At 39.6% G+C, this 21,922-nt stretch overlaps 3 protein-coding genes across 3 annotated transcripts in view; all 3 read left to right on the top strand.

Moving 5' to 3' along the window:
• Positions 1-877: 877 nt before the first annotated feature.
• LOC307035928 (tripartite motif-containing protein 16-like) lies at positions 878-3,118 on the top strand. The gene has a single exon (XM_079675795.1). The coding sequence runs from the start codon at positions 923-925 to the stop codon at positions 2,594-2,596; it is 1,674 nt and encodes a 557-aa protein (XP_079531921.1). The 5' UTR covers positions 878-922; the 3' UTR covers positions 2,597-3,118.
• A 5,507-nt stretch (positions 3,119-8,625) lies between these two features.
• Positions 8,626-11,377, top strand: LOC307035927 (E3 ubiquitin/ISG15 ligase TRIM25-like). Its single transcript, XM_079675794.1, has one exon. The coding sequence runs from the start codon at positions 9,397-9,399 to the stop codon at positions 11,071-11,073; it is 1,677 nt and encodes a 558-aa protein (XP_079531920.1). The 5' UTR covers positions 8,626-9,396; the 3' UTR covers positions 11,074-11,377.
• Positions 11,378-16,539: 5,162 nt separating this feature from the next.
• The window catches only part of pmelb (premelanosome protein b), an 11,148-nt gene continuing 5,765 nt past the window's right edge, over positions 16,540-21,922 (top strand). The window contains exons 1-5 of the mRNA XM_079679387.1: positions 16,540-16,668; positions 18,867-18,962; positions 19,196-19,342; positions 20,214-20,342; positions 21,436-21,597. Coding sequence (XP_079535513.1) covers positions 16,611-16,668; positions 18,867-18,962; positions 19,196-19,342; positions 20,214-20,342; positions 21,436-21,597 — 592 coding nt within the window. The 5' untranslated portion in view covers positions 16,540-16,610. The remainder of the gene's footprint in view (positions 16,669-18,866; positions 18,963-19,195; positions 19,343-20,213; positions 20,343-21,435; positions 21,598-21,922) is intronic.

The following is a 21,922-nucleotide window of genomic DNA, read 5'->3' as shown; positions in this document are numbered from 1 at the left end:
TTTTGACAAAATGAGCAAAACATTTGTTTTAGGAATTAAAAAAAACTGTAACTCTTCAACTGACTTCAGTTCATCCTCTCTCTTATCCTCCCTCTCTCTCTTATCCTCCCTCTACCTCCTCCTCTTGCTGCTGTCCATATATCCATTGTTGTTTTTATAAAGTTCTTACATGAAGCCTTTTTCTAGTGCTTACATCCTGATTGCTGAGTCAACAATAAAGCAGTTTGGTGTTTACGGTCATGTGGCCTGTGTATTTGTTGCTTGGTTCATGTGTGTAGCATTTTTAATGGCAGTGTTTTGAAAATGGCAAACAAGTTAATTTCTCAGATTCTGTGTCTTACTTAGTAAACCGTGTGCATTGTTTTGCAAAAAGTGCCGAGCTGAACTGCAAACTTGGTGCAGAGCTCAAAGTCTGTTTAGAGTTTTGGAGATTTGAGCTGAGGTTTTGCTCTTTGAGTGTGAGTTTAAATAATTATGCTTTATGTGAGATGTTTGTGTGTTAGCAACTGAAACTGTAACGTGCTACCTTTACTAGTAGTTCGGAGCTGTCTGCTACAAAAGTCTGAGGGGACAGGAAATATTTTTCAGTTGAAGACTGTTTTCAAATGAAGAGCAGGTTGTAAGCGAGGCTCTGTTTGTGAATGAGGAAACAGTTCAGAGTGTCTGCTCCTCCTCCTGGAATGAGTCAGAGATTGATGAGCCCTCCCTCTTCTTCCTGCTCTCAGACACAGCCAGCTCCACTCTGTATGTCCTGGTTCCTCCCCTTTAGATCCACACAGAGGAGGATGGGTGTAACCAAAACGTAAAGTACAAGAGCTGATAGGCCAAATTCACCGCCCACACACATGTTGTTCAGATCACAGCTCATATTTTCAGTTCTCAGGAAGTGAAACTCACACACTCGCTCCCACTGAGAGCTGAAATGGCGCAGAAAGGAGTTCAGCTGGACCGGGAAATCTTATCTTGTCCGGTGTGTCTGGATCTACTGAAGGATCCGGTGACGACTTCCTGTGGACACAGCTACTGCATGAAGTGCATTAAAGGCTTCTGGGATGGAGAGGATGAGAAGAGGGTCCACAGCTGCCCTCAGTGCAGGCAGAGCTTCACACCGAGGCCTGTCCTGCTGAAAAACACCATGTTAGCAGCTTTAGTGGAGGAGCTGAAGAAGACTGGACCCCCACCTGCTCCTGCTGATCTCTGCTATGCTGGAGCTGGAGATGTGGCTTGTGATGTCTGCACTGGGAGGAAACTGAGAGCCTGTAAGTCCTGCCTCGTGTGTCTGGCCTCTTATTGTGACCAACACCTCCAGCCTCATTATGAATTACCTGTCTTTAAAAAACACAAGCTGGTGGAGCCCTCCAAGAAGCTCCAGGAGAACATCTGCTTTCGTCACGACGAGGTGATGAAGATGTTCTGCCGCACTGATCAGCAGTGTATCTGTTATCTCTGCTCTGTGGACGAACACAAAGGCCACGACACAGTGTCAGCTGCAGCAGAGAGGACTGAGAGGCAGAGAGAGCTGGAGGGGAGTCGACTAAACATCCAGCAGAGAATCCAGGACGGAGAGAAGAAGGTGAAGCTGCTTCAGCAGGAGGTGGAGGCCGTCAATGGCTCTGCTGATAAAGCAGTGGAGGACAGTGAGAAGACGTTCACTGAGCTGATCTGTCTCATGGAGAAAAGAAGCTCTGATGTGAAGCAGCAGCTCAGATCCGAGCAGAAGAGAGAAGTGAGTCGAGTCAGAGAGCTCAAGGAGAAGCTGGAGCAGGAGATCTCTGAGCTGAAGAGCAGAGACGCTGAGCTCAAGCTGCTGTCTCACACAGAGGACCACAACCAGTTTCTGCACAGCTACCCCTCCTCACTGCCAGCCCTCAGTGAACCTGCACACTCCTCCAGCATCAACATCCGTCCTCTGAGCTGCTTTGAGGACGTGACGGCGGCCCTGTCAGCAGTCAGAGACAAACTACAGGACGTCCTGAGAGAGGAATGGACCAACGTCTCACCGACTGAAGTGGATGTTTTACTGTCAGCAGCAGAGCCCACCACCAGAGCTGGGTTCTTAAAATATTCACAGGAGATCACTCTGGATCCAAACACAGCAAACACACTGCTGGTATTATCTGAGGGGAGCAGAAAATCAACATACCTGGAACAAGAACAGTCTTATTCTAGTCACCCAGATATATTCACTGATTATCCTCAGGCCCTGAGTAGAGAGAATCTGACTGGACGTTGTTACTGGGAGGTGGAGTGGAGAGGGGGAGGAGTTTCTGTAGCAGTCGCATACAAGAATATCACCAGAGCAGGGTGGGGGACTGAATGTTTATTTGGATGCAATGACAAATCTTGGACCTTAGATTGTGACCAAAACAGTTATTCATTTCATTACAACCATATCAAAACTCCCGTCTCAGGTCCTCCGTCCTCCAGAGTAGGAGTGTACCTGGATCACAGAGCAGGTGTTCTGTCCTTCTACAGCGTCTCTGAAACCATGAGCCTCCTCCACAGAGTGCAGACCACATTCACTCAGCCGCTACATGCTGGAGTTATGCTTGGTTATGGTAATGGAGCCACAGCTGAGTTCTGTAAACTGAAATAGCCTGAAGTCATTTGAGGAACTCTTCTACTTCTTAAACTCATTGTGTGTCCATCATTGTTGCTGAGAGCTGATTGTTCATGTCTTCAATGCACAGAGATCAGCTGTCAATCAAACATGATGGGATGTGCTTTAACATCTTCTCATGAGTTGTTCTGTAGATGTTGGAGTTTCTTCAGGCGGCGCTCCTTCCTGCGTCTGTGTAGCCATGGAGGCTGTCACTGCTCAGGAGGATTTCTGTTAACCTCAACTCATATTTCTCTGCATGAAAATGTAAAGTTTGCTCTAAATATTTGTTGAATATTTCCATTGATGCATTTATATTGAGTGATTTCTCTTTGAATGCCTGAGTCTTAAGAGAGAAAGCAGCAGAGCTTCTTTCATTGTAGATATTTTATTCTCACTGCTCTGGAAAAAAGAAGATACATTTATAATGACGTGTATTTTCACAGACTAAATGGTATTGTTGTTTCCAAAATCCACTGACAAATGAGATACTTTGATGTTAATAAAATGTGTTTGATCAGAAAATGTCCAGTTCCAGTTTTTTTCAGTTGCTAAAACACACACATCTCACATAAAGCATAATTATTTAAACTCACACTCAAAGAGCAAAACCTCAACTAACATCTCCCAAACTCTAAACACACTTTCAGCTCTGCACCCAGTTTGCAGTTCAGCTTGGCACTTTTTGCAAAACACTGCTCACAGTTCTCTAAGTAATACACAGAAATCTGACATATTCCCTTGTTTGCCATTTTCAAAACACTGCCATTAAAAATGCTACACACATGAACCAAGCAACAAATAAACATGTACTGACGTCAGATGAAGAGTTATTTGCAGCCTAACGGTTGAAGCCGTTTGACCGTCAGGCTACAGGTGATGCTTCTTCTGCATCTTGATAAAGGAGCTGAGGTCAGACCCAGTGAGGTGGTAAAATGCAGACTAAGTATTTTTTTCTCCTCTGTTTTTTCTAAAAAGATTATCTGTATTTATTTTTCCTCAAAGTTTTCATTTCCATTCACTGTATTTGACACAGGCATCATTTGTGTTCACAACTATAATTATGTTTTGTGCAGGAATGTTGCACCAATTAGTTTGGGAGAAAGATAAAAGTATAACAACAGTATATTTGTGTTTCTGCACATATTTGTGTAGATTTGAATAATCTTTATATGCAGAATTCTCTACAGACAGATCACCATAAAAGATGAGTGTGCTTTAGATAAAGCACCACAGTGTGTAGTTGGTGGGACAAAGAGTCGTGTACAGGGCCGGCCCTAGACTTTTGGGGGCCCTAAACGAGGTTTGGCTTGGGGGCCCCTCTCCCTCTAGCACGTTCTCACTACACGGAACGAACTTTTGTCTTATGTTAGCATAAGCACACATATTGTATAAATAAGCATGTAAACACAGTGGACCTAACCTCCTGTAGTGGGGTCTGGGGATTCAAGCAAAATTAAGAGATCTATGGATACATCTCTCAACACCCATATGAAACAGAACTGTAAACAGATTTTTATTTATGGATATTTTACAAATCACTCCCCTTTTAAACTGTATTCTTGTTTTGTCATATAGTATTTCATATCTGTTTATCATTTATTCTATCTGGCTGTCCATCTCATAAAGTTCACATAGAAACTAGCTGTCAATAGGAATATCATAAGGAAGAATTATAATTTCATGCAAAAATCTGTCACAAAAAGGGGTTGCACTTTTAAATTCAGGTGTTGTTATGGCAACGTCAGTGGCCAAACAGCCACATTTAGTGCTGCAAATACGTTCAAACATGTTGTTTATACGTAAAGCAGTGGCATGCCACCATTTCAACTGACTTTTTCTCAGAAATACTATCACATAACATCCATATATTTCAGTGCTAGGTTGATGCTTAGCTAAGCTAACTATGAAACACTTTAACTGACAGGACTCCGGATCAACTGTGTACTGTAAGGTAGCTTCTAGCTTCATGTCGAACAGTAAGTCAACATTTCCCAGAGAGCTTTCTTTGAAATCACCAGGTAACGCTAAAAAAGATTACATTTAGATTGTATGACATAGTGTTTATTTAATATATCTGGCTAGCTATAGCTACTTGCTAACGGTTTAGCTTCCCCTGCGATTCAAAGTAACGTCAACGTAGCTGTAATTTATGCTTTGCTTACATGTTCGCATAATTTGGAAGTTTACTGACATTTACATACCTTGTTGGCTCAAGTGGTGGCTCTGGGGTTGTTGTGTGAGCCACCACTTGAGAATTTTCGTCTTTTTTAAGAAAAAATGTTCTTATGTCCATCTTCAAAAACTCTGAGTCTTACTGACAGTTTATTTTAAACATTGTCAAAGCTCACAGGATAGGTACCGGTCAGCCAATAAGACAGATGTTTATTTCCATTCAACTCTCAGGTTGGTCTGGTGTCTTGCCTCTGTTGCATTCACTGAACAAGGGAAATTACAATCCTGCCGTCCTCTCTAGTGTCATGATGAGGTTCATGTAAAGCACGGTTAATGTATTATATTATTGATTCAATAATATAATACATGACTTTGAGAGTGGCCAGGGTCAAGCATTGACACTTTCACAAATTGGATGGAGGGTATGTTTTCTAAAATAAATAACAAAGCTATCTTCATATGTGGAGATTTTAATATTAACCTGCTTAATCCTAACAAGCACACAACTACTGATGAATTTATTAATACAAAGTATAGTCTGAGCCTATTTCCGAAAATAACTAGACCCAGTAGAGTGACATCCCATTGTGCCACCCTAATAGATAATATATTTAACAATGACATTGAAAACCACACAGTAAGTGGCGTATTAATCAATGATATCAGTGATCACTTGCCAGTGTTCACAGTCTATGATAGCAACCACAGGAAAAATAAGCCTGACAAAGAAAAAGGATACAGACGGATGCGATCAGAGGAATCCATCACCGCACTGAAAAATGAATTGCTGGAACAGAATTGGGACACACTTTACCAAGAAAGAGACATTGATACTGCTTATGAAACCTTTCTAAGGATATTTAGGTCATTATATGACAAAAATTGCCCAATTAAAGAATACAGCAGAAAACAAAAATATATTCATTGTCCATGGATCACAAAGGGATTACAAAATGCCTGCAAAAAGAAAAATACACTCTATAGGGAATTCATTAAACAATATAATATATAATATACAAATAAGATGACTAATATTATAAGAACAAGCAAGAAAGACTATTATAAGGAATTAATAGATAAAAACAAAAGCAATATTAAAGGAATATGGGATATACTTAACAGTATTGTAAGAAATAAGTCGAAACAAAAAGGATATCCTGAGTATTTTAATGATAACTATAACGAAAAGTATAATGTAAATAATGTAGCTAACAACTTCCATCAATTCCTTGTGAATGTTGGACCCGATTTGGAGGAAAAAATCCCTGATCCAGGGACAACTGGGGAACATCAAGACGATGTTTTGGAGAGAAATCCCTGCTCAATGTTCATTACACCAGTTGATGAAAGAGAGATATTAAATATTGTTCAAAAATGTAAAAATAATACTGATTATAATGATATTGATATGACATTAGTAAAAATGGTCATTGGGGGGATTTCTAAACCATTAACGTACATCTGTAACCTGTCATTCCAAACCGGTACTTGTCCAAACAAAATGAAAATAGCTAAAGTCATACCTGTATACAAAACTGGGAACAAGCATCACTTCATGAACTACAGACCTATCTCTTTACTTCCCCAATTCTCAAAAATACTAGAAAAAGTATTTACAGTTTTTCTCGATTGCTAACAAACGTTTTTTTTTTAATTGCTCAGTTTCTCAGAACACTAAACACAATTCACAAAACCACACACCCAAAGTGCAAAACACCTCATTTCTCCTGCTAAATGAATAACTGCACTCAAAACTACATAAACACTTACCAAATGCAAACTTTTGCACCAAATATAACACACTTCATTCATAATACTAGATTGTTTGACCACCCAACTACAGACTGCTGAGCATCATCTAAAGCACTTTCATCTTTATGGGCTATGCTCTGTGCATAGAGGTTTCTGCAGAGAAAGATTGCTTGAGTATACAGAAATACAGGAAATTAAGAAATACAATTTAGTTGTTGAAAAAAAATCACATTTTATTCAAAAATAACATTGTGCAACATGCATCTCAGCACATAGTTACTATGCCTCAGATCTCTCTAAGTGTGATGCATTGTTTTCCAAAACCCAGTTTGTAACTGCTGCTTCCTGTGCCTCATTGAAAATCCTTAGCCTTCCACCTGCATCTCTTTGTTTCTCAGTCCTTCAAATAACCAACAAAGATATAGTGGTTGGTCAGTGTCTGTGTTGCATACTAATAAGTCGACCACAGTAAATTGTGCAGGATTTTTGTACAGTTATAGTATGCCAACAATTCAATTACAGTAATGAAGTAAATACGTTTCACACAACAGATATAAGCACTGATATATCATGAATTATGCAGAGCTAAAAACTGGTAACTAACCTGTTTTCAAGTCTAAGTGTCCGGATTACAGAAGCAACAGTAAATCGTCTTAGATTAGGCTGAACCCTCTGAACGTCCTCTCCCTCCAGCTCTACCTCTACCTCTCATTCTTCCTCCTCTCACTCTCAGCCCAGCTCTTCCTCTTCCTCTTGCTTCCATGTTGGCTTCCATTGTTGCTGTAAGAAAGTACTCACCTGCGGTCTTTTTATAGTGCTAACATCCTGATTGATGAGCCAACAATTATGCTATCAGGTGTTTGGTCAGGTGGAACGTGTTTCTTGATCATTGGTCCATGTGTGAGGCATTTTGAATATCAGTGTTATGTATGAGCTAACACGTGACTTTATGTCAGATTCCTGTGTCTTACGTGGAGAAACGTGTGCAGTGGTTTGCAAAAAGTGTAATGGTGATTTGCAAATTGTGTGAAAAGCTGAAAACGTGTTTAGAGTTTGGAGATTTGAGCCGATGTTTTGCTCTTTGAGTGTCAGTTAACATAATTGTGCTTTATGTATCAGAAAAACTGTAACAACAGACTGGACACATTCATAGACAAGCACAAATTAATCACGGACAGTCAATACGGATTTAGATCAAACAGATCAACATCACTGGCAATTATGAAATCAATTGAGGATATCACAGATGCCCTTGAACACAACAAATATGCAGTAGGGATTTTTATAGATATTAAAAAAGCTTTTGACACAATCAACCATGACATCCTATTATATAAATTAGAAAGGTATGGTATCAGGGGTATAGTTTTAGACTGGATTAAAAGCTATTTAAGCAATAGACAGCAGTATGTAAAGATGGGAAATGACTGTTCTTCATGTTTGGACATTGCTTGTGGTGTCCCCCAGGGGTCAGTGTTGGGTCCTAAATTGTTTATACTGTACATCAATGACATCTGTAGAGTATCCAATTTACTGAGGCTAGTTTTGCTTGCTGATGATATAAATATATTCTGTTCTGGGGAGAACATAGAAAATGAAATGCACAAATTAAAAACATTGTTTGACAAAATAATAGTAGGTAATCTAGGCATATTAACAAAATTAATTAAAAATACTTATCACGGCGACGGTGTACTGAGGTAATTTCTTTTTTTTCATATTTTTTTGTTATTGCTTGGGGGCCCTTAGTGGCTGAGGGGCCCTAAGCGGCCGCTTATGTCGCTTAATGGGTCGGGCCAGCTCTGGTCGTGTACTATAAGTGAAGTGTGTGCCATTTGGTGCAGAAGTTTGGTTTTGGTAAGTGTTTATGTGGTGCAGTGCTTCATTTTGCAAGATGTATGAGGTGTTTTGCACTTTGGGTGTGTGGTTTTGTGAATTGTGTTAAGGGTTTTGACAAAATGAGCAAAACATTTGTTTTAGGAATTTAAAAAAACTGTAACTCTTCAACTGACTTCAGTTCATCCTCTCTCTTATCCTCCCTCTCTCTCTTATCCTCCCTCTACCCCCTCCTCTTGCTGCTGTCCATATATCCATTGTTGTTTTTTATAAAGTTCTTACATGAAGCCTTTTTCTAGTGCTTACATCCTGATTGCTGATTCAACAATAAAGCAGTTTGGTGTTTACGGTCATGTGGCATGTGTATTTGTTAGTTGGTTCATGTGTGTAGCATTTTTAATGGCAGTGTTTTGAAAATGGCAAACAAGTACATTTTTCAGATGTCTGTGTCTTAGTTAGTGAACCGTGTGCATTGTTTTGCAAAAAGTGCCGAGCTGAACTGCAAACTGGGTGCAGAGCTCAAAGTCTGTTTAGAGTTTTGGAGATTTGAGCTGAGGTTTTGCTCTTTGAGTGAGAGTTTAAATAATTATGCTTTATGTGAGATGTGTGTGTGTTAGCAACTGAAACTGTAACGTGCTACCTTTACTAGTAGTTCGGAGCTGTCTGCTACAAAAGTTTGAGGGGACAGGAAATATTTTTCAGTTGAAGACTGTTTTCAAATGAAGAGCGGGTTGTAAGCGAGGCTCTGTTTGTGAATGAGGAAACAGTTCAGAGTGTCTGCTCCTCCTCCTGGAATGAGTCAGAGATTGATGAGCCCTCCCTCTTCTTCCTGCTCTCAGACACAGCCAGCTCCACTCTGTATGTCCTGGTTCCTCCCCTTTAGATCCACACAGAGGAGGATGGGTGTAACCAAAACGTAAAGTACAAGAGCTGATAGGCCAAATTCACCGCCCACACATGTTGTTCAGATCACAGCTCATAGTTTCAGTTCTCAGGAAGTGAAACTCACACACTCGCTCTCACTGAGAGCTGAAATGGCGCAGAAAGGAGTTCAGCTGGACCGGGAAATCTTGTCTTGTCCGGTGTGTCTGGATCTACTGAAGGATCCGGTGACGACTACCTGTGGACACAGCTACTGCATGAAGTGCATTAAAGGCTTCTGGGATGGAGAGGATGAGAAGAAGATCCACAGCTGCCCTCAGTGCAGGCAGAGCTTCACACCGAGGCCTGTCCTGCTGAAAAACACCATCATAGCAGCTTTAGTGGAGGAGCTGAAGAAGACTGGACCCCCACCTGCTCCTGCTGATCTCTGCTATGCTGGAGCTGGAGATGTGGCTTGTGATGTCTGCACTGGGAGGAAACTGAGAGCCTGTAAGTCCTGCTTCGTGTGTCTGGCCTCTTATTGTGACCAACACCTCCAGCCTCATTATGAATTACCTGTCTTTAAAAAACACAAGCTGGTGGAGCCCTCCAAGAAGCTCCAGGAGAACATCTGCTCTCGTCACAACGAGGTGAAGAAGATGTTCTGCCGCACTGATCAGCAGAGTATCTGTTCTCTCTGCTCTGTGGACGAACACAAAGGCCACGACACGGTTTCAGCTGCAGCAGAGAGGACTGAGAGGCAGAGAGAGCTGGAGGGGAGTCGACAGAACATCCAGCAGAGAATCCAGGACGGAGAGAAGGAGGTGAAGCTGCTTCAGCAGGAGGTGGAGGCCGTCAATGGCTCTGCTGATAAAGCAGTGGAGGACAGTGAGAAGACGTTCACTGAGCTGATCCGTCTCATGGAGAAAAGAAGCTCTGATGTGAAGCAGCAGCTCAGATCTGAGCAGAAGAGAGAAGTGAGTCGAGTCAGAGAGCTCCAGGAGAAGCTGGAGCAGGAGATCTCTGAGCTGAAGAGGAGAGACGCTGAGCTCAAGCTGCTGTCTCACACAGAGGACCACAACCAGTTTCTGCTCAGCTACCCCTCCTCACTGCCAGCCCTCAGTGAACCTACACACTCCTCCAGCATCAACATCCGTCCTCTGAGCTGCTTTGAGGACGTGACGGAGGCCCTGTCAGCAGTCAGAGACAAACTACAGGACGTCCTGAGAGAGGAATGGACCAACGTCTCACCGACTGAAGTGGATGTTTTACTGCCAGCAGCAGAGCCCACCACCATAGCTGGGTTCTTAAAACATTCACAGGAGATCACACTGGATCCAAACACAGCACACACACAGCTGGTATTATCTGAGGGGAGCAGAAAAGCAACATTCATGAAACAACAACAGTCTTATTCTAGTCACCCAGACAGATTCACTGTTTATCCTCAGGTCCTGAGTAGAGAGAGTCTGACTGGACGTTGTTACTGGGAGGTGGAGTGGAGAGGGGGAGGAGTTTCTGTAGCAGTCGCATACAAGAATATCATCAGAGCAGGGTGGTGGGGGGATGAAAGTTTATTTGGAGACAATGACAAATCTTGGACCTTAGATTGTGAGGAAAACAGTTATTTATTTCGTTACAACAGAATCCACACTCACGTCTCAGGTCCTCGGTCCTCCAGAGTAGGAGTGTACCTGGATCACAGAGCAGGTATTCTGTCCTTCTACAGCGTCTCTGAAACCATGACTCTCCTCCACAGAGTGCAGACCACATTCACTCAGCCGCTACATGCTGGAGTTTGGCTTTATCATCCTCATGGAACCACAGCTGAGTTCTGTAAACTGAAATAGCCTGAAGTCATTTGAGGAACTCTTTTACTTCTTAAACTCATTGTGTGTCCATCATTGTTGCTGAGAGCTGATTGTTCATGTCTTCACTGCACAGAGATCAGCTGTCAATCAAACATGATGGGATGTGCTTTAACATCTTCTCATGAGCTTCTTTCATTGTAGATATTTTATTCTCCCTGCTCTGGAAAAAAGAAGATACATTTATAATGATGTGTATTTTCACAGACTAAATGTTATGGTTGTTTCCAAAATCCACTAACAAATGAGGTACTTTGATATTAATAAAATGAGTTTGATCATAAAATGTCCAGTTCCAGTTTTTTTCAGTTGCTAACACACACATCTCACATAAAGCATAATTATTTAATCTCACACTCAAAGAGCAAAACCTCAGCTAAAATATCCAAAACTCTAAACACACTTTCAGCTCTGCACCCAGTTTGCAGTTCAGCTTGGCACTTTTTGCAAAACACTGCACACGGTTCACTAAGTAAGACACAGAAATCTGACATTTTAACTTGTTTGCCATTTTCAAAACACTGCCATTAAAAATGCTACACACATGAACCAAGCAACAAATACACATGCCACATGACCGTAAACACCAAACTGCATATTGTTGACTCAGCAATCAGGATGTAAGCACTAGAAAAAGGCTTCATGTAAGAACTTTATACAACAACAATGGATATATAGACAGCAGCAAGAGGAAGAGGTGGAGGGAGGATAAGAGAGAGAGGGAAGATAAGAGAGAGAGGGAGGATAAACTGAAGTCAGCAATTGTGCAACAGCATAACGGTTGAAGCTGTTTGACCATTTTGCTTATATGTATCCTAATTCACAAAGAGTTAACAACACACAAGTTCCAGCCCAATCGTTACACAGAGTTTTCAACAAAGAAGTGCTTCAGCCAATCAAAAGGCAGATCCTGCAGAACTGGAGGCGGGCTTTACTGCTCTCGCGATGTGACAGTGAAGGGAGAGATCTACTTCCGATCGGCAGAAATATAACTCAGATAAAACCGTAATAACTCAATATAATGTTGTCAAATGAAAACGGTATCAACCTGCAGTTGTATGTGTGTATGTGAGAAGGCCTGCTCCCGGAAAGCTGGAAACTGACACAGAAGGACTCCCGAATTTGGTGATTCGTGGTAAAGAAATAAACAAGAGAGAAAGTGCATCTCTGTCAGCAGAGCTTCTGTCAGTCAGAGGGTTAGGTACAAGTTGAGATGTCATGTGAGGAGCAGTGGCGGTTCTAGACCAATTTGACTGGGGGGGCCAGGCTGGGGCCAGTTATATTCTGAGGGGGGCACAATAAATGCGGGACGAAAAAGACAAAGACAGTATGAAGTAATTGCGCATAAGAAAACAATTCAATACAGTTATTGGTATTTGTTTCTTTCCACATATTTATTTCAGATAATTATAGTTACAGTTTGTGCGCTCTAATGCAGGGTTCTCCCACCTTTTTTAGGATGAGAGCTACTTTCAAAAAATAAAACAAGTAGTGAGCTACTTTTAGTTCTCTTTTTTTAGTTTTTTGCAGTGTATATATTTAGCACATTTTAACATTATACTTTGTGTGCTGTTTCGGTCTGTGGGACCCGTTTTCAGTGTTTACTAAAAGAAAATGTGTGCAATTTAATTATTTTAACCTGCTTTATTTTGGGGTGGACCTCACATCCTCTCTGGGGGTCCGGGGGCATGCACTCCCGGGAAATATTTTGTTTAAATGTTGAAGTTAAATGCATCAATCTGGTGCACTTTGAGCACAAAATGAATTTATGGATACAGCTCTCAACACTCATATGAAAGGGAGCTGTAGACTTTTCAATAATCCAAACATCTTTAGAATATGATCACAACCAATAACAAATCATTTAAACTTGTTTATTCTTATCTTATGTTACCTATTGTTAGCATTCTTTCTTTTTATTTATGCATATTTTACTAATCACTCCCCTTTTAAACTGTTGCAAGAACGTGATTGGTCGATATTCATTGTGGGGTGGGGAGGGGTGTTGGATATATATAGAGTTGTAGTAAGTAGATAAAGTTCGCTAAGATTGAGGTTTTGTTTATGCATAGGGTAGATTCTCTTAATTACATTTCCTTTTTTTTGTGTGTCTTTTTTACATTTTGGATTTGCTTGGCGAGCTACTTATTGAGGGCTTGCGAGCTACCGGTAGCTCGCGATCGACGTGTTGGAGACCCTTGCTCTAATGGGTCCGACTAGAAAGAAAAATAGCGTTAGTTACGCCTATTCCGTCAGCCAAAACATCGTTTAATCATAAACCTTTTTTTTTTTTTCATTTTCAGGGGGGCCACAGGGGGTCCAAAGGCAGTGTTAGGGGGGCACTACAGACAGGGAGAAAAAAGTCCAGGCATATTTTTATTAAATTATTAACAAAAATCACAAATATGCCCTTTCATGCATTTGAGCCCCTTCCACATCCTCTGCACGTTTCAAAGAAGCATCAACATGCATAGTAAGACAACAACTTTTTTCCAAATGTTTAGAACTGAGAGTTTGTGTGTGAGACACAATATTAATTGTTGACAATAACTGGCCTCTGGTCTTAATACTGGTAGTAGAGGTTTAAGACAATTTCTGTCAATATTTTGACTGTGACATTTATAGGAAATCTGGCTGAGCGGAGGTGTTTCTGTATGTGAGAGGGTGTGTGTGTCAATTATTGTACATTTTTAGATTTTCATTTTGTATGTGTGAGAGATAAAGAGGGGCACATAGAGGAAGAGAGTGAGGGAGCACACAGAAGTGCTGAGAGCAAAAGACAGATGGAGAGAGAGAGAGAGAGAGAGAGGCGTGTGTGCCTGTGTGTATGATGTGCCTCTTTGCAGTAATGCAATAACATGATTGGCTCTTTACCTCTGACTGGTTGGCCAGCCCTGGTGTAGGTAAAAAAAAACACTTGAAAAACGAACCTTTTACACTTCTTATCAACACATTAATTTCTGTTGTTGTTGCCTAACCTCTGTTTGTTTTATAAATCCGCAATACTAATCAAATCAAGACTCATAGACGTTAGCCAGGTGGAATTTGTGCAGCATATGAATCGCATTATTGAGCCGTCGTGTTTCATTCATAGTCTGGGGTTTGCACATACATGTTGAGGCCTGAAGGGAGTTAAAGGGTTCGTGATGAAACAGGATTTGCTGTGAATGCTGACATTGTTTAAAAAGAAAAAAGGAGAGGTTTAAACAGTTGTCGCAGTTTGACACATGATATGGAGACAAAAAAACTTGCAACAAAGTCACTGAACAGTTCTTGGGGGATATAAAGACAAATCCGGATGAATTTAGGGAGTCACAAGTGCTTCAGTAATCCTCATTACGGCTGCATTCCTCCTCTCTTTTTCCTCAATGCACAGCCTCTCGGTGCAAACTGTGTGACCTATTGTTCTATTGACCCAGAAATTATACTTTTTTTATCACATCTTCTCGTTTTATATCAGCTAATAGAACTTCTAAGAGTGTAAAGTACTTTTAGAGTTAATGGGTTTATCCTCACCAGTAGCTACGTGATTTTCAGAATAAATCCGCACATAATAAGGAGTAATTGGACGTGGAACCCAAAATAGGTCAGCTGATTTTCGGCAGAGATTTATATGACTATTCATATTGTATTGGGAAACACGTGTTTAGTCACCTAAGACCCAAATATTCACAAAACTGTTACCCTCATGATTTAAATAAGATCATTTTGTATTGCTCTGAGCTTTAAACTTTCACGTTTATTTTTATTCCCGACACTTTTTATATTTTCATTTGTATGAAGGTATGATACAAAAACACATTATTTATCGTGAGGGAGGCAATTGAACTAAAAAGAGCATGAGAAAAATAGTAATTGCATCTGGTGTTTTGTAAAAATGTAATTGACTATTACAGATATAACCACACTTCAGTGTAAGAAGTGGTGGAAAAAACAAAAATGGGAATAGAGAATTCAAACATTAATCATTTAAAATAATTTCCTTCAAAATACTTAAAGGTCCCCTATTATACTGCTTTTGATCAATATATTATAGTTCTCAGATATCTACAAAACATGTCTCTGAAGTGTTTGGCTCCAAATACCAAACAGATCATTGCAGCATCCCATAATCCCCTCTGCTTCAGCCCGGTTTCAAAAGTGCTGATTCTCTGGGTTTTTCTCAATGTCGAGGATGGTTGCTTGGTAGGACATGTCTTCCGAGTCACTTGCTCCAGAAGCGAGGCAAGAATCCTTCCTGGCATTCGGAAAACGAAGAGTGGAACAGGCTAGCAAGTGTGCAGGTGTGCGTCACATGAGAGGCCCCGCCTTACATTTTCCGCCATAGATTTGGGGAAATTGGTCCGTACGCAAAGCATTGTGGGGATTTTAAGACCGCGGAGTCTACACATGTGCAGCCTCAAAATTTCTCACTACGAAGTACGCCGGGCTCGGTAGAATTCCAAGTATACTGGACATTGGAACAGTCCTTCGGCGGCACTCGATGACGTAGTATGCTTGAAATAGTGGCTCTGCAGCAGCTTTCCTCGACATTGAGAAACACCCTCTGTCTGTTACTTTAGAGGAAAATAAGGAGCCCGTCCCCACGCCCCTCTGAGAGATATTTGGTTAAAAAGAACACAATGGTGCAGATTCAGGTGATAAGGTGGAGGGGGGGGGGGGGGGGGGGTTACGTTGGTTGCTGATTGGCTAATGGTTACACAAGCCAAAAAAATCGTTATGACATCATAAAGTGGCCAAAATCTGATCAGCTCATTTTCAGACAGGTTTTTATATAAATGGATCAGGGCAAAAAGTGAGACAATCTTTTTTCCTGAAACTTTCAGAATCTCTTTCCACAGAGGGGACACATGTTGATGTATAGAACACATGAAAAGGTGGATTTTGCATAATAGGTTAACTTTAAAGTAAAGTCAAGAAACAGGAAAGTGAACTTTTAGAGAATTTTAAACTAGTAGATAATTTATATTGATGCATAAGCAGCATTTAAATATTGTAACTGGTCTTAATGGACTTTACTTATATAAATAAAGTAGTTAAAGTAGATTCAACCCATCTGTAATTAAATCTATAAAAAGGCTCATATATTATCTTTTATATATCAGCCGGTAAATAAATAACGTAAACAGCACAATATCTTTAGGTATAAACAGTAGACTACTTAACTCATAGTCACATTTCACTGCTAATTAAGCTCATGTTCGCAGATTATTTATTAGAAAGTTATTTCTTCGTCTTGTTCATTCACACTTGAGCAGGTCTTGTGATCCAACCTGTTTCTATGCAGAAATGACCTGAGGAATTTCTTACGTGATTATGTGGCTCTTACTCTACTCTACGTACGACTGTAATCCCTGTAGGGTCTTTTTACCAGGAGCCCCTCACCTCTGATTGGAGGAGATCTGCAGGAGGAAGGAGGCGTTTCTTCTTCTAACACTCTGCCGCGCTTTATAAAGCCTGATTTTCAGTTAGGACGTCCTCACAAAAGGGATATTTCTTTCCGAGGAGGTGCTCCAACCATGCGGACGTCTGTGGTGTTGTTGGTGTTTCTGGCTGTGGCTTCTCACACTGTGGCAAGTGAGTACAGAAAACACACCCGCTACCTTTAATATCAACACTTCAAAGTGAGTATGTTTTATTCATGGGAGACCCCAGAGGAGCTGTGGATCATCAACAGCATTTAAATGACATTTGTTCACTGTAACTCAGAGTTTTAGATTAGATTAGAATAGAATCTTTAATGACCACACAGCCAAATTGGTGGAATTTGTGTTCAGTGCAGATTATTACAGCTTGTTCCATACAATTCAACAAACAATAAACAGACAATAAATAATATTATATACTCAAAATTGGAAAACGTCAACATTATCTCATATTAGTCCTTCTATTTACATATTTTAGTAAAGATAGAAGTGGCATTATTACTGCATTAGATATGATATAATGAGGCTGTAGCTCAATGGGGTAATGTGATGAACTTTGAATCAGGTGATTGCAAGTTCGAGTCCCACTGCACTCGTTGTGTCCCTGAGCAAGACACTTCTCCCCAGAATGGCTCCAGTGGGGATTGCCCACAGTACTGAATGTATGTTAGTCGCTTTGGATAAAAGCGTCTAACAAGTGACATGTAATGTAATGTAATATTAGAATAGTAGAAAGAGTGCACATTTAAAATATAAATGAACCTATCGATAAAGTGGGATTAGCCCATTGATAAGGTGAAATAAAAGCCTGCAGTCAAAATGCAATGGAAGTATTATTCGGGAAATTAAATATCATCATGAGGTAAAATTGCTCATGCTTTTGGAAACTGGCCCCTGTGAGTGTGGCGTCATGATATTATGATGCTGCATTATTATTGCTGATGCATTAATGTGCAAGCAGAATTTAACTGTTGACCTCATTTGAACTTCTACATGCATATATTGTTGGTTATTGAGCATCATATATCGGATGATCAAATGATTTCAATGTCAAAATGAAGTAAACTCTGCAGCTGCCAAATAAATGTAGTGAAATAAAAAGTACAATATTGACTTCTGATGTAAAGCGATGTTAAAGTAAAATGTAAAGTATAAATTGAAAACACTTAACATTGCATGAAATCAAAATACTTAAAGAAATCATCTGAATGTAAGTGCAGTATTTAGGCACTAAAAAAAAGCCCTTTATATCATATTATATAACAGTAGTCCTAAATAGGCTGTTAAAATAGATGTATGGCTTTGTCTTGATTTAATGAGTTTATTAAACTTACATTAAATTGGCCCACTGATAGTAGCTCAGCGTTTTAGTTTAACCTTCACATTTTCTATAAGATCTGAGGTGGTTTCCCATGACCTTTTTATGCAACCATGCATGAGTCTGAGTGAAAGAATGTGACCTTTGTTAAGCAAAGCACCGTTAAGATCATTTATCTTAATCCTTTATACGTTAAAAGTTCAGCATTCTTTCCAATCTGTCTTAACGCATTAAAAACAAGCTCAAGTGTGCATTAAAGGAGTTGTTAGCCGTTGTCATATTAATTCCTCCTCTCCACGCTGACCCTGAAGAGGTCGATCTAGGGAATATAATTGATAAAAATAAGACTTGTAATTTTGTGAAATAAGTTGAAGAGGTGTTTTCAGCTGCTCGTGCAAAATCTTACAATGAAAATATGATTTTATTTTAATTTTAAAAGTCACCAGTTAACAGTGCAGTCATGAAGAATGGAAAACTCATGAAGTTGAATCTCGAGAGGAAAGAAAAGAAGAAATTATTTATTTCGAAATTATAATAATACAGGCTTAATTCATAATAACATTAATAAGTAGTTTGATTAACTGAGACTCTGTTGTTCTTTGTTATCTTACATTGTGTTTGATCCAAATCCAGCCGTGTGGTTTTGTTAATCTGTGGTTATAAAAGAAAAAGCATGCACACACTCAGCTGAGCGTCACATGAGAGGGATTGGAGGAACAAGAGAATTATATTATTGCATAATAAAACTAGTTTAGGCTTCACATCCACCTTTCGTCAAATATTCGAACAACTGAGTTTGTAAAACTTTAAAACCAATAATTTCAATCATGCACTGAAGGCTTTTAAGAATGCATTTTAATAAATATCTGCAATAGTATATAAAAGAACGTGGAAAACTATCTCTATTTTCCCTATAATTAGTACCAAATTACAGAGTTATATCAAATAAAAGTTGACACATTACTGGTAAATGAAATGAACAGAGACGTGATCAAATTGTGTTTTCAATGTTTGTATTTTGGATATTTCAGAGCCCAGAAATCGCTTCACTCGTTATCCATCATGGAACAATAAGATGTACCCAATCTGGAAGGATGGAGACGCCCGGTACAAAGACTCCTGGAAAGGTACGTCTGATGTTTGCACAATCTCTTTCAAATGCTCATATTTTCTTTTCTTTATACATATTTTTAAAGAACATACAAAGGGCCTTTTTGTAAGATAGTGACATTAGTTAGTAGTTAGATAGTGACAGTTCCTCCTTTACACCTCTGAAAACAAACAAAATGTCAACATATTTGGCGACACAGACTTTCACATTTTGTGTTTATTGCTCAGTGTTTCCTGTGTTCTTCGTCAGGTGGAAAAGTGACTTTTAATGTTGGGAACGATTCCCCGACACTGACTGCAGCTAAAGTCACTTTCACCATCGACCTGGAGTTCCCGCACACCCAGAAGGTGCAGCCTGACGGAGACGTCGTCTGGGCCGAAGACTGCATTATCAACGGTAACACACACACACACACACACACACACACACACACACACACACACACACACACACACACACACACACACACACACACACACACACACACACACACACACACACACACACACACACACACACACACACACACACACACACACACACACACACACACACATACACACACACACCATCAAAGCAGCATGGTTGTCCTTACTGAGATATCTCAACAACTATTGGATGGATTGCAATAACATTTGGTGGATATATTCATGATCCCCAGAGGATGCACCCTGAGGACTTTAGTGATCCTTTGTCTGATTCTTCCAGCACCACCATGAGGTTAAGATTTATGATTTTCTGTGAAATGTCTCAACAGCTATTAGATTAATTGAAGTAAAATGTAAGCGCAATCGTCAAGTAGAAATATAATACTTTGTTTTATGGGCAAATGCATACAAAGAAATAACAATCCCATCAGTCTCAGCTGTGCCTTGAGTTTAGTGGTAATAGTAATGAAATATATAAATAAAAAAGTGCTTCACAGGGAGATGAGTAATGTTTTCAGGGTTTGTTGTTTGTTATGTGTACCTACTTTGAGACAGCAGATGGAAATTAGCTACTTGCAAAAAATATGCAAACAATTATCTCCTCCAGGCATGGTGATCAAAATAGACACAATTACACTAAATAATATTAATTTAATTTGTGATTATTCCTTTTTTGCTGTTATCTAATTTGTACAATCTTAACTGTGTTTGTATACATATTTGTTCAGAGACATATTTACACGTTACCTTAATGAGTAAATACTTGTGGTTTAAGTAAAGCACTTTGAATTGTTTTGTTGTAAACTTGTGCTTTTAAATCTAATTACCTTCTCCTGCAGGAACTAAGTACGTTGAGTCTGAGCCGGTGTACCCGGGTCAGAGCTCAGACCTGGAGTCGGTGTTCCCTGACGGGACGCCCTTCAAGAAGGACAAGAAGCCGGCCTATGTGTTCGTCTGGAAAACATGGGGTGAGTGGAGTCGTCGTCTTTTATGAAAACACATCACAAACTTCTCTGAGGGTCACAGAGTGTGTCGGACCACGTGACCTGGAGTATGAGCCAGGCTAGATTATCGTTAAGTCTTTTCATATGATCAGATTATGTCACTTCATTTACCCAACAGGAAGAAATGTTTGAAAAAAACAATCCTTTATTTTCAGTTCTGTGATTAAAGGCTTCAAAGTTATTATACAAAGAAGAGGGAGATTTAAGAGAGGCTTTAACTTGAGGCGTAAGCAGTTATATAAAAAAGGTACACAAACATTATAGTGCAACAATATAAAAGTAAGTAGAAATACGGGTAAATAAAAACACAAAGTTATCCTAATACAACAAACAAGCAAAGCAGCTCTATGTTGATATGTATTAGGTAAAGTGAAGAAATACATATGTTTTTGCACTGAAGTCAAATTTAAATGTTTATGCAGTACAGATATTAAGTAAGTAATAACACTATCTTTTTATTACGTTTTAAATTACACTTTAAATATTTATGTTGTAAAGTGCAATACAGTTATTTATGAAGAAAAGTAAAGTTGAAATATGTATGCAGTAAAGTAAAGTATACATATTTAACTTGTAGAGTAGGGTACAATTAAGAATGCAGTAAAGTTAATTAATCTTAATTTTTTTTGTTTTACAGTGTGTCCGTGTAGGCAGGTTTAGTTTAATAATGTTTGTAGTAAAGTATAATCAGAATCAGAAACTGGTTGACACGTACGAGGAATTTGACTTCATGGTGCATACATAAAAGTAAAACATACATTTAAAAAAACACAGATAGAGAACTATTTTAAGAAAACCATTATAACAGCAAAAAATATTAAAAATAATACAAAATATAGAAAAAAAATTAGCAATATTTACATAGAAATACAACTGGATAAAAATCTATATTGTAAGATCCATCCATTTACATGTAAACTCATGTTAGCATTTAGATATTTTGTCAAGCAGCAACTGACCCCGAAAGCATCATGCCAAAAGTGTGGTACTATTAGATGAATGAAATACAATTAATTAGATATTATCAGTGAAGAGGCCTCTCCCTCTGGATGTGCAGGTCACTACTGGCAGGTGGCGGACGGCGCCTCCTCCTCCCTCACCATCGACACAGACGACATCCCACTGGGCTCGTACACAATGGACATCGTGATCTACCACTACCGCAGCAAGGAGAAGTTCATCCCTCTGGGGTACGCCTCCACCCAGTTCTCCATCACCGGTGAGTCAGGGCTGCATCACAAACACAAGACAATCACAAACACAAGACAATCAGAATCAGAATCAGAATACCTTTATTAGTCCCACAGAGGGGAAATGTACATTGTTACAGCAGAAAAGAGCCATAGACAGCTTAATGTTACCTAAAGCATGCATACAAAAAATAAAATATTAAAGATACAAATCAGTGTTAATATATCCTCTGGACCTTTTCCATGACTCAGAGAAAAACTCCAACGCCTTCCCTCTTGATAACCCAGGAACTAATATAACACTTAGACTTACATTATTACATTACATATCATTTATCTGCAGAGGTTGGAAAA

This window comes from Notothenia rossii (genome assembly GCF_949606895.1).
Source record: "Notothenia rossii genome assembly, chromosome: 4".
NCBI classification, from domain to species: domain Eukaryota; kingdom Metazoa; phylum Chordata; class Actinopteri; order Perciformes; family Nototheniidae; genus Notothenia; species Notothenia rossii.
The sequence above is the reverse complement of the archived record's forward strand: the minus strand, read 5'-3'. Positions and strand labels throughout refer to the sequence as shown.